Raw genomic sequence first — 13177 nt, 5'->3', positions numbered from 1 at the left:
ATCATAACCTCAGCCAAGATACAGAACAGTTCCATCATTCCCCAAGTTCCCTTGTGCCCTTTGTAGGCAACCCTTCTCTCCATCCACAGTTCTTAGAAACCATTGATCTGCTTTCTTTCCCTATATTTTTACCTATTCTAGAATTTCATATATATGGAATGAGCCAATATTTTGCTCATTCAACATAATGTTTGTGAGGCTCATCTACAATGTGTACAATAGTTCATTTTCACATCTGTATGAATACACCACAATTTTTCTACATCACTGTATGAATATAATATAATGTATTTATCCACTGTATTGTTGACGGACATTTGGGTTGTTTCCAGTTTGGGGATATTACAAATAATGCTGCTAGAGACATTCTTATGCATACCTTTTCATGCTCACTGCATGCATCTCCTTTATGGCTTAGTCCTAAGGTCATGAAGGTGAACTCTTTAGTTTCTAGAAGTTTCATTGCACCTTTCACACTTATCTACAGTTAGCCTGGAATGCATATTTATATGAGGTGTGATGTGAGGTAGGGGCTCAAGTTTCTTTTTTCTTCTTACATAGATATCCAGTAAGTCCTTTCCCCTCGCTCTGCGGCACCACCTCTGAAATAAATGAACTGTCCATACACGTGTAGATTTGTTTCTGGACTCTCCATTCTGTTTCACCATCTATTTGTCTTAATCCTCCCACTTTTTCTTCTTTTTCAAGATTTTTCTCGGTTAGTCTTTTTTTTTTTTTTTTTTTTTATTTATTTACGGCTGTGTTGGGTCTTCGTTTCTGTGCGAGGGCTTTCTCTAGTTGCGGCAAGTGGGGGCCACTCTTCATCGCGGTGCGCGGGCCTCTCACGATCGCGGCCTCTCTTGTTGCGGAGCACAGGCTCCAGACGCGCAGGCTCAGTAGTTGTGGCTCACGGGCCTAGTTGCTCCGCGGCATGTGGGATCTTCCCAGACCAGGGCTCGAACCCGTGTCCCCTGCATTGGCAGGCAGATTCTCAACCACTGCGCCACCAGGGAAGCCCTGCCCTCTCGGCTATTCTTGACTCTCAGAATTTCTACATAACTTTCAGGCTCCTTTCTGGGCTTACCCGTGCCTGTATCCCAGCTCCTGACCCGGTGCCTGGCGCACAGTAGGAACTGAATGAATAGCTGTTGTATGAATGCGGGTGACCTCGGTATCTTTCAGCACGCCCACTTACACCCCTCGCTTCTATCCCGCTGCCCCCAGAGGCGCAACTGTACACTGCAAGGAGGCTGCCCCCGGCGGAGCACGTCATTTTCCTCCCGGACGCGGGTGGCTCTACAGCCGGTTCTCTCCGCCCCGCCCCCGCCCCGCCCCGCCCCGCCCCGCCCCGCCGGAAGGGCGATCTCGCCACCTCTTGAACTTGGTGGTGGCAGCGCAGGGATGGCGGCGGAGACTGGGGCTCCGGGAGGCGGCGGCTCCGGCATGGACGCCCGGCTGGACCAGGAGACGGCCCGGTGGCTGCGATGGGACAAGGTGAAGGGCGCCGGGGGGCCGGGAGCGCCCGGAGGAGATGCAGGACCCCCTGCCCGCTCCCCGGGCGCCGCGCCGCCTTTCCTGCGGCGAGTGCAGGTGCAGGCGCTTCCTTCCTTCCCTCCCTTCCGCCCCGCGGGGCCGCGCTGGTCCCGCCGGAAGACCGAGGAGGAGGACGCGGCGGCGGCCAGGCCTCGTCGGTGTGGCTGGTTTGTGGCACATTTGAACTTTGTCCGGGAAAGGTTGTCTCGGGACAATATCAGCCATCCGGCGGGCGGGGACTGCAGGTTCGAGAGCGGGGCAGCGAGCGGGATTGGTCTGAATGCGGCGGGCCTCAGGGGTCTTGTCTAATTGAGGCGAGCGCGCGTTCCTGCCACTCAGACCGCGGGCTCGTCCTCTGCAGTCCGCCGTGCATCCCCCACCGATCCGTTTTTGTTCCCGCCTGTTCCTCAAACTCCCGGGAACTTGGCAGAGCAGCCTTCCCAGGCGCTGGGTTGCAAACGTGGATCCTTTCGGTTGGATCCGCTTGGCTTCAGGCGTTTTTCTCAGGTCTCAGACTTTGCTGAGAAGAAGGGGGAACCCCTTGAACACAACACCCTAGCTTTTCACTCTCTTAGGTGTTGGAGCAAACAGAAGCAGGGACCGAGCTCCGGACATCACTCCCTGTCTCCTTTCTAACCTGAGTCTCTCGTTTCCTACTTGTTACGTCGTGCACACTGTATTCCCGGAAAGTTCCTCTCAGCTCTCTTCTGCTGAACTTGTTTCTCATGTCGTTACTTATGTTTCAGGCCTGAACTTAAATGTGGCTTATGTAGAGAGGGCTTCCCTGGCTTCCAAGGGTAAATTATTTCTCTCTAATACTCTCCCTAAACAGACTGTTCTCTTCCCTCATAGCTCTTAGCGATTGGCCGAAAACAAAAACACTTGCTTGTGGGTTTATTTGTTACTGGGCCCCAGCAAATCATATAGCCGGTGCTGCTCACTCATTCACGAACTTCCATGGTCCATAGTCCTGCACAGTGCACTACTGTGCACTGAAACAGTAGAGACCTGAAATATTTGAGTCAGTGAGGAAGATTTCAAGCCCTTTCTGCAGGGGCCAGGACTTCCTCTTCACCCTCAGGCCCCCCACTTCACATGAAATGCCAGCACATCCTGTTTCTGGATGCTGTTGGCAACTCCTTGGGTGGTTTTTCTTTGTAATTCTTGTGAATTCTTTAGCGGAGGAAAAGGTCTCCATTTCTGATAACTCACTAACTGGCAGTGAGTAGAAATCTTTTGAAGCCATAGTTGGTAATGAATTAGTTTCATAAAACTTTCCCTTTGAAGAAATAAAAACCCAATTTCCACAAAATGTTGTATCTTTGTATACAGAGAGAGTACGTCACTGGATAGAGGTGAGGGGGTGTTGTCCTTTTCATCTTTTTGCTACCACTCCTCTTGTTCTTTCCTCTCTTAATTTCTCCTTTGGCTTGAGACAGGCACCCAGAGGGAACTTCCCGCCAGCTAAAAGCATTGCAGCCCTGTGGTCTGATTGCCCCAAGGGTGGCGGGGCACCAGCAGGTACCCTCTGAGCATTTCCACTGTGCCTCCATCCCTGTTCCTCTGGTTGCTGACAAATGTGTCACTGCCACGTATGACTCTGATCTCTGCTGACCTCTTGATTTTTTTATTCTTATCTTTCTGCCTCCTTTGGTTTCTCTCAAGCTATTCGGTCTTTCATAGATATCAAAGGCCAATTAGGATTTTCCAAATCTACACTGTGAATTAAAGAATCACCAGATATTGGGTGTGACCTTGAAGTCTCTGTTTTCTCATTTACTCAGCAAGTATTTATTGAACCTCTTTTACATTGCAGATCTGAGCCCTAACTTGCAGGCACCTAACAATCTGATAGGTCAGATTGTGCTCTGTGGTCAGTGACTATTGCTTTTAACCAAAAAGGTGGGCTTTTACTTGTTTCCTCTTGAATCTGGAACAATCTGAAAATGTGGGCTTAATTCCAAAAGGCGGCATTTTATTGCAGTGGCATTTCAAAGTTTCATTATGTGGCCATATTTTGGCTGCATGGTCATCCACTGCGGTGATTACTGTAAGATAGAATATAAAGTACTTACTCTTTGTTACCCTGAATTCTTAATTTAAAAGTTTGACATGGAATTAATGTCATTGTCATTTTTCTCCATGCTTAACATTTTCTGCAACTATTGCTCAAAAAAAGGGCAATTTAAAATGAACTTAAATGATTCATGTGAGTGTCTGTTTGAAGCAGTTAATGTAATATGAAAGGTACTAAGTTAATGCTTACACATACAGTTTAAGCAGGACACTTAATCTCTGAGGCTTCCCCATATATAAAATGAGGTTTTTGTTATTTGCCTGCCTCTTATAGTCATTGCAGGATTCAAATTTGACCAGATATGTGAAAGTATTGTACAACTTATAAAACACTACCAAAGTAAGGTTTTGATTTAAATTATATATGCTATCACTCTGGGAAAATTTGAAGACATTAGGGAAGAAAATGAACATTTGATTATTACTAGGTGCCCGATAGAAAAAGGTGTTTTACATTAATTTAATGTAAACCACCTCAAAACCACCTTGTAAGGAAGGTTATAGATTGTTCCCATTTTAGAGATGAGGAAACTGAGAATTCAAGAAGCTAAATAATCTGCCCAACAGTATAGAGTTGGTGAGTGGTGGTGTTGCTGGGATTCCATTCTGAGTGTTAGGTCCCAAAACCTGTATGTTCATTCCATTTCTCCAAAAGTGCTTACCTTTGTAGGAAAGAAAATAATACTTACATTATAAAGGAAAAACTATTTCCTTTTACTCACAATACTTCTGACACCAAATGTGTGAGTTTTTCACACTGTGCTAGTTTCCATTTCTCTGTGGACACCAACTGAGTGTCCAACAGTTTAACTCAGTACAAAGTTAGCACAGACCCTCCAGCTTCAGGGCTCAGTTCCACAATATTGTCCCCACTTCAGATACCTGCAAAAGTCCCAGGTTGTCACCTCTACTTCTGACCAACCAGTGATAAACCAGGGGTCTCGTGACCCCCTTCTCGGGTTTGGTAATTGGAGGACAGCTCACAGAACTCAGGAAGGCACTTTACTTACTATTACCAATTTTATTATGAAGGACACAACTCAAGAACAGCCAGTTGGAAGAGATCCATAGGGCAAAGTATAGTGGGAAGGAGTGCAGAGCTTCAGTGCCACTACATAGGCATGATTGATTAAATGATTGGTGATTGAACTTAATCTCCAGCACCTCCCCTTCTTGGAAGTCAGCGGGTGGGGCTGAAAGTTCCAACCATCGAATCACTTGGTTGGTTCCCAAGAGTCACCTCATTAGGATAAACTCAGGTATGGATGAAAGGGGTTTGTTATGAATAACAAAAGATGCTCCTTTCATCCTAATCATTCAGGAAATTTCAAGGGTTTTATGACCTCTTTGCCAGGAACTAGGAACAAAAACTAAATATATATCTCTTATTATATCACAATATCATGCATTATAATTTTTAAAAGACCAACTTCATATTTCAAATTTTAAAAGCATCAGAAAATTGAAAAGCCTATACTTGTATATGTATGCATATATATATGCTTTCCAAATACATACATATACATATATTATAATATATATATATTTTTTTCTCCTGTAGGTTAGAATTATCGTGAGGTTTTTTTTTATATTTCTGATTTTTCATTATGTTATTCACCTGGCTATACCTGGTATGTACATTTCTGTTTTGCAGAATCCTTTAACTTTGGAGTCAGTGAAACAACTAATTGCAGAAGGTAATAAAGAAGAACTACAAAAATGTTTTGGGGCTCGAATGGAGTTTGGGACAGCTGGCCTCCGAGGTGCTATGGGAGCAGGAATTTCTCGTATGAATGACTTGACCATCATCCAGACTACACAGGTGCCACATTTTTATATTTCTTAGTTATTCTTAACATAGTCCCAGTGCTAAAAGATAAACTGAAGCATATTAAAAAGTTTAAGAGTTTATTTGAGTAAAAATCTATCTGAATCAGGCAATTCCAAACTGGTTAGGAGCTGCTGGGGAGAAAAAATTTTTCCTCTACGCTTACAGATTCTTTGGCTGGTCTATTAATTAAAGTGGCATAAGACAGATTAACAGGAGAAAACAAATTTAATTACATACATATGGGAGCCCCATAAAGACAATGAGACCCAAGGGCAGGTTTAGCAGTTGAGGCTTCAAAGTGGAGAATGACAATAGAAGGATTTTTCAAATATATATATATTTATATATACAGACATATATGCACATATGTGTGTGTATATATATGTTTTTATAGCTATATTTTTCACAGCACAGTAGAAGAGCAGATGTTTGCTAGTTAATGTTTGCCATCCAGATAGCTCTTTCAGATTAAAAGTTCTCTCTGATAATAGTTATCTTTTGGGCTTCCCTGGTGGCGCAGTGGTTAAGAATCAGCCTGCCAATGCAGGGGACGCGGGTTCGATCCCTGGCCCGGGAATATTCCACATGCCACAGAGCAACCAAGCCCATGCACCGCAACTACTGAGCCTGTACTCTAGAGCCCGTGAGCCACAACTACTGAGCCTTCGTGCCACAACTACTGAAGCCCGCATGCCCTAGAACCTGCACGCTGCTACTGAAGCTTGTGTGCTCTAGGGCCCGTGTGCCACAACTACTGAGCCAACTTTTAGGAATAAAGATGAAGCCTTTGATAAAACAGCTGATGCTGAGTGTCGAGAGTTCTGTTTATGAGGGAAATGAAGTGGAACAGATTGTTCTGTTTCTTCAACTGCTTAGACTTGTTAAAATTGAAGGTCACTTTAATTCCAGGAAAGAAGACATTGGGAAAATTGACTACTGGTGATTACGTGTACTTTACATGTACCTCCCAACATAAAGGCAGAGTTGGGCATGTTCTGACAAAACCCTAAGACGGAACTCTTGCATAAGGGTACAGAGTTGCCATGGGAACACATTACTGTTAAGCAGTAGGGCTCCCTAGATCTTTCTGGAGGGAAGGCTTGGAATAAAGTGAGCCTGAGAATCCTGTTCTAGTTTATGGATAACATGGGATCATGTTGATGGATAAGGTCGCCCTCTGCTCTGGTCACTAGAGCATACAACAAATCACCCAAAACATAGTAGTCTTAAACAACAACCACATTTATTTTGCTCACAGATCTGTAATGTGGGTGGAGCTCAGTGGGGACACCTCACCTCTGCTGCATTTGACATCATGTGGGCCAGCTTGGAGCCTGGAGTCATCTGAAAACTCCGTGCTTGCTGGTCTCTGGTGGGAACTCTCATCCTATTGGTGCCCCCAAATTCATCTGGTTGTATTTATGAAGTAGATGCATGTGAGTCAAGAACGACCCACTAGGAAACAGGATAGAGACTAGAGGGAAATTTTTGTACTGTTTGCCTCATTGACAGAGGTTATAGTTTCCTTTTAGGTTACTTAACTGAGCCATTACACATCAGTGATAGAGAACTCATTGTCTTCTGAATTAGCCATTCTGTCTTTGGATCGTTCTCATTAAAGAATGGTTTCTTTATTTTGAGCCAAATCTATCTTTCTGTAGCTTTTACATATTGGTCATAGTTTGACCTTTTGAAGGTATATAAAGTTTGTTTCTTACACTCTATGATAATATTTCCATCCCTCAGTGAGTCTCTTCTCAGGAAAAAGCATGCCCCCTTCCCTTAGCCATGCTCTCAGGTCCTCAGCCTCAGCAGGCCCCAGAGTTTTTTAGAGCAGTTTGGAGATGATAGGGACTTTAGACTAAGGCTGAATGGTTTTTTGCCCCCCTTGAACACTGGGGCCACACACAGGGGTCGACCTGGGCCAGGGAGAGAGCGCTGTCACTGTTGTAAGCCTTAGAGTGTGAGCCTCTGTGTACCCTCAGGGGACCCCACAAAACCAGTACACATGTGTTCTTATTACCTCGTATCCCTCAACCTCAGAAGATATGCCCAATGCAGTATTTTTGCACAAGAAAAACTGGAGGCTTTCTAAATTGGCATCACTCTGGCAACAAAGCTGTGAAGTATTGCCCTACCAAAAATAAGAGTTACAATTAACTTTTTATAAGACTTCCTTCAATCAAAGTGAAATAAGTAGTATGAACCATCATTATAATCCAATCAACCAGAGTTCTTTTTGTCCAGTAATCTAAACCTCTTGAATTCAAAGTTCACTGTTTTCTAATCTTCCATATTTCAGACTGATGTGATGTTATTGCACCCACTAAGATGCAGGAATTGTGTGTTCCACCATTTCTAGGCAGGTGGGAATAGCCCAAACTCTGCACAATTTCAATTTGTATAGTGGTGGACTGATAGAGCCTCCTTAAGACCTACCTGCTTGGAAACAATATCACAAGCAGAACAAGTTTAGATCAGTTAACTGTGGAAATCTTAACTGTCGAATTTCTTTTACCTACTGATGTACAGGGCAGGTGGAAATGTCTGAAACACCTCCCTGTCCTCAGACATTTTAGGCTAGTGTAAAATGAATACAGGCTTTGAAGAAAAATGACAGTAAAAATAATGCTCATAACAGCAAACACATAGTGCTTCCTTGGTGTCGGATTCTCAGCACTTGGCATGTTTTAACTCATTTAGCCCTCATACAGCCCTTTGAAGTAGGTACTATTGTTATTCCCATTTTACAGAAGAGGAAACTGAGGCACTGAGAGATTAAGGAACTTGTCATTTGCTCGTAGGTGGGGGTAGAGTACAAGCCCACAGAGTCTGTGTGCTTTTAACCCAGCACTGAACCACCTCTAACCAGACCCAGGCACAAATCTAGGCTCTGCTATTCGTGTATCTGAAACTGGGCAAGTCACCGAGCCTCTCTGAGTTCTAGCTTTTCCATCTGTAAAATGGGGTTTCTTGGCCAAGTTGATCTGGGGTTAGTGATAATAAATACTAAGTGTCCAACATATTACCTGATACATACAGATAGAAAATAAATACAGCTGTTATTTTCCTATTGTTCAGTATATATATAATATATATATAGTGTGTGTGTTAAAACATATAGTATACTCTTTGAATCCATGGGGTATTTTTTAGGGATTTTGTAGATACCTGGAAAAACAATTCAGTGACCTTAAGCAAAGAGGTGTTGTGATCAGCTATGATGCTCGAGCCCATCCAGCAAGTGGAGGCAGCAGCAGAAGGTATGTAAAGATATTTTGGAAACTATTTTTTTGTAGTGTATTTTGTAGTTTTAGGTGTAATCACCATTTCAATATGTTGACTTTAGATATGTTTGTCAGCTACATTGCTTAACTATAAAACTGATGGGTAGATTCTTTTGCAACTTTTAAGAATTCTGGTTTTATGTTTGGGTTAAGAAGATAAAATTATTTAGACAATTTAGAACTTATTACCTATCTAAGGTAATTTTTTTAACTGGCAATATTATTTCTCCCTCTCACTTTCTTCCTTTTATGTAAATTTTTTTTCTTCCACTATTTATAAGCCTCATGAGCTCCTTCCCATTCTTAAATGCCCATTGCAAGCTGCATTCTTGTAACATTCCCAAACCAATGAGACTGTCTTATGTAGCTGTAGGCAGATGATGATGGTGATGGTGGTGATGGCGGTGGTGGTGGTGGTGGTGGTGATAGAATCATTTGAGTGCTGAATGTGAGTTAGGCACCTAAGTATTCACTCATTTAGCCCTCACCAAACCTGTAAAGTATGTACTTTTATCTCTTTGCTCTAATATCCTAAAGTGAGAGAAGGCAACACAATTTTAAACATAAAGAGGCTGACACCAGGGGTCAGCAAACTGTTTCTCTAAAGGGCAAATAGTAAATATCTTACACATTGTGGGCTGCACAGTCTCTGTCACAACCACTCAGCTCTGCCATGTAGCATAAAAACAGCCATGAACAATTCATGACTGAATGGGCATGGCAGTGTTCCAGTAAAACTTTATTTACAAAATGGGCTGGAGTTTGCCAATCACTGCTGTTAATCACGTTATATGACCCTCTTTTTTTCTTGAACACTTCCTCTATTATGTTGAATTTTTTTAATCTTTCCAGAGTATAAATATTAGTAGTTTCTTAGATTGGAAGAACATGCCAATGTTTAATATTAGTGAAAAGTCTCATAACTTTACAGTGCTGGATAAATTCATAGAGTCCTAATCTTTGCTTCTCAGTAGCTTCTAGTCTAAGAGAGAAACATTAATGGGAACAAATGTGTGGCTGTGAGGAAGGGAGCATGGCCAGGGCAAAATACCAGATGACATCAGCTCCTAGGTTGAACTCAGGGTGATATAAAATATTGGGTCTTCAGCTGCAGGCTCAAAAATGTGATTTTTGTCAATAAAGCAAGAGAGAAGCTGTATCTCTCAAGGACTGATGCTTATGAACTACATTCACAAGAGAGTAATGTAGTATAAACCTCAGAATATCAGTTTGTCAATTTCAGTTAGTGGATTTACAGTGAGAATTACATCATAAGCATGCTTTACCAGCAGGTCAGACCCTCCGGTCAAAGCATGCACAGTGCATATATGTGGCTAACTGCCTGTTTAGCTTCTCAGATTTCTTCTCCTTAGACTGACTACCCTGCTTCAGGTTGACACATCTTTCATATATGTTAACATTGTCAATTAAGGTGCAGCTGTTTCTTGCTCTGGCCTTGGGGCCATATCAGTTTCTTAAAGTGACCGATGTTACTGATTCTATTTTTTTATGGTTCCAGTCTCAGAGTTTGATAGAATGGAATGGAGTAGAGCTCAGGGTCGCTGTCTATCACCGACAGCAAGCAAGATATTTAGAGGTTGTAACAATTACTAACCAGTGTATGGTAAAACACTCATGATGAGGAAATGGACATTTTCTTTTTCTTTTTTTTTTTTAACTTATTTATTTTATTTATTTATTTTTGGCTGCGGTGGGTCTTCGTTGCTGCGCACAGGCTTTCTCTAGTTGTGGCGAGCGGGGGCTACTCTTCATTGCGGTGTGCGGGCTTCTTATTACAGTGGCTTCTCGTTGCAGAGCACGGGCTCTAGGCACGGCGGGCTTCCGTAGTTGTGGCTCGCGGGCTCTAGCGCGCAGGCTCAGTAGTTGTGGCGCACGGGCTTAGTTGCTCTGTGGCATGTGGGATCTTCCCGGACCAGGGCTCGAACCCGTGTCCCCTGCATTGGCAGGCGGATTCTTAACCACTGTGCCACCAGGGAAGCCCAACATTTTCTTAAAGAGTCGGAAACTATTGCAGTCTCAGAATTTTACCTAAGGAAATGTTGATGAGTTCTTTAATCTTCCAGTTTTAAATATCTGTTGGGGAACATAAGCAATAACTGTTAAGTATATGCAGAGAACACACTGAATCTTTTTTCTTGCACATTTGTAACTTAATTCATATATATCATGTATATATCGTAGGTATGTTGAGTGTCTCCTTTGCCAGCTTTAAGAAAGTGCCTTTAAAGTCAGCCTGAACACATGCTACACATTTCATGAGGGTAAAAGTGACTTCAGTACCTTCTAGTGAATACAGTGTGGATTTAATTCAGATTTTTAGTTAAGTTGTTTTTGCTAAATTTTGTTATTTTTATGACTTTCCCCTATGTAGAGGTATTTTTTTTAATTGTCAAAATCATTTTCATATTACTATTGATCCTAGGAATTTTAACGCTTGAGTTGTTAAAGATCTCCTCTTTTTGCCCCAGCCAGCTCCCGAAATAGTGTTCCGTGAAGTTAGTGCTCAAGAACTATTTGGGAGAATGATCAAATATTTTGTTTGTTTAGTCCTGTAATAGTGTGGTGGTGTTCATTGGAAGTAAATTGCTCAGTTATTGTGATGAAGTACTTTACTCCGTGCATGAAGAAAGACCCAGTGCCATGTTCTATGTCCTGCCCTAAGCCAGGTGCTGTGGAAATTGAGAAATATGTCAAAGTGTCAAAGATTTAAGTCTTCTTCTAAGGGCTGAATGGAGCCAAGATGTATATATGTCATATACATGTCCTATGCATATATGTGTTACACATATATCACATACGCACACACGCCAATGTGCCATATGTTTTGTAGAGGGCAACATCGAATCAAATACGAGTCTTCAGGGCATATACTGGATAGTGACAGCTTTAGACTCGGGTTTCTATGTCCCTGCACTGTTGCCAAGTGACTTGGTACTGGGCCAGATAACTCTTTGTTGTGGGCACTGCCCTGTGCATTGTGGGATGATTAACAACATCCCTGGCCTCTGTCCACTAGCTGCCACTAGCGCTCTACCCTGGTGACAACCAAAAATGTCTCCAGACGATTCAAATGTCCCATGGGGACAGCATCGCCCTCCGCTGAGACCCCCTGAAATGGAGGAGAGCTGAGAGACTTGGGTGCAGCCCTGGGTCTGCCGCTGAGTGGCTCGTGGACATGGGACAAGTCATATGTCCTTTCTTGGCTTTAGTCCCATTTCTGTAAAACAAAGGGGTGGAGTGAGCTGACTCCTAAGGTTCCTCCAGCCTTAATGTTCTCTGCCAGCAGAAGTATAATAAACGTTTTCTTCGATCTGGCTGCCACTCTCAGTCTAAAGAAATGGTTGAACCTTCATTTCCTTCTTTATTGTCACCCACGGTCCTGATGGCTCTACTTTCCTTTTCTCCCCCATCGCTCTGCATTTCCAGATTCGCCCGACTTGCTGCAACTACATTTATCAGCCAGGGGATTCCTGTGTACCTCTTTTCTGATATAACCCCAACCCCCTTTGTGGTAAGTAACTCTTTCCTCTTGTAATTTCCTATCATGGAATCAGAGATGGGACATGGCCGAGTTTCACAGTCTTCAGTGCTCTTGGGATTCAGGTGTTTGAAAGATAGAAGGGCTCCTTGCCTTTTATCAGGAATTCTCCCTCCTCTCCAGGAATGTTCCTCCCACATCCTAGTAGTATTCTCTGGTATTCAACTTTTGATTCATCAGAATTGATTTTTTTTTAATGCAATTTTTCTTTTACTTGCATTTGAAGGATATTTTAGCTAGGTAGCAAAATGTCTTTTGTTTGTTTGTCTGTCTGTTTGCTTTTTAATTTGGTTTGTATTCTTTTTTCCCAGCTGTCACAATTAGGAAGCTTCTTGGGTCTAAATCTGAATTCAATTCAAACCATGTCTTATGAAAATTTTTGACAAGTTGGTACACCAACTTTTTATATAAATGTTTCATTCTAAATCCTATTCATGGCCAGTATAAGAAGCATACTTGGCATGTTTTAGTAAAATTTTTATCAAATTCTTATTGTAGCAGAATCTGAAGAAAAGGACAGCTGTTGCTTTTAAGTAGATAGAACTGTTAAGAGTGGAGCCAGATGCTAAGCATAAATGTTTTTAGATACTAAACCAAAAACATGGTTTGAATGCAGTTAGTTCCATCAAGTAGAAATGAGAGTGTGTAAATAAAAAAATAAGCTCCACTAGCTTTGTGTTTACTGTCTCTAGTGCACTGACAGGTAGGTGTAGCGCCTCCTAGATTGTAAATATCCCAGTAGGCACTCAATGTCACATCCAGATGTGGTTCAAGTTTTATTGTTTGATGGAAAAATTGCAATGTGTTCAAGCATCATTGGTCTTCTGTACTATATAAGTGCTGATAGCTATTACTTTTATATCAGACATGAATTAAATGAGTGTCTCATGG

At 42.4% G+C, this 13177-nt stretch overlaps 1 protein-coding gene across 2 annotated transcripts in view; it reads left to right on the top strand.

Moving 5' to 3' along the window:
- The first annotated feature begins 1346 nt into the window (after positions 1-1346).
- PGM2 (phosphoglucomutase 2) overlaps positions 1347-13177 on the top strand; it is a 33456-nt gene continuing 21625 nt past the window's right edge. The window contains exons 1-4 of one of the 2 annotated variants that reach the window (XM_068543120.1): positions 1347-1494; positions 5264-5431; positions 8597-8703; positions 12175-12259. In XM_068543120.1, the coding sequence (XP_068399221.1) occupies positions 1402-1494; positions 5264-5431; positions 8597-8703; positions 12175-12259 (453 nt within the window). In that variant the 5' untranslated portion in view covers positions 1347-1401. Of the gene's footprint in view, positions 1495-3356; positions 3436-5263; positions 5432-8596; positions 8704-12174; positions 12260-13177 lie in introns of those variants that run through there. The other variant, XM_068543121.1, reaches the window with a different exon arrangement.

Source organism: Eschrichtius robustus, chromosome 4 (assembly GCF_028021215.1).
Source record: "Eschrichtius robustus isolate mEscRob2 chromosome 4, mEscRob2.pri, whole genome shotgun sequence".
Lineage (NCBI taxonomy): Eukaryota > Metazoa > Chordata > Mammalia > Artiodactyla > Eschrichtiidae > Eschrichtius > Eschrichtius robustus.
This window is presented reverse-complemented; position numbering and strand designations above follow the sequence as displayed.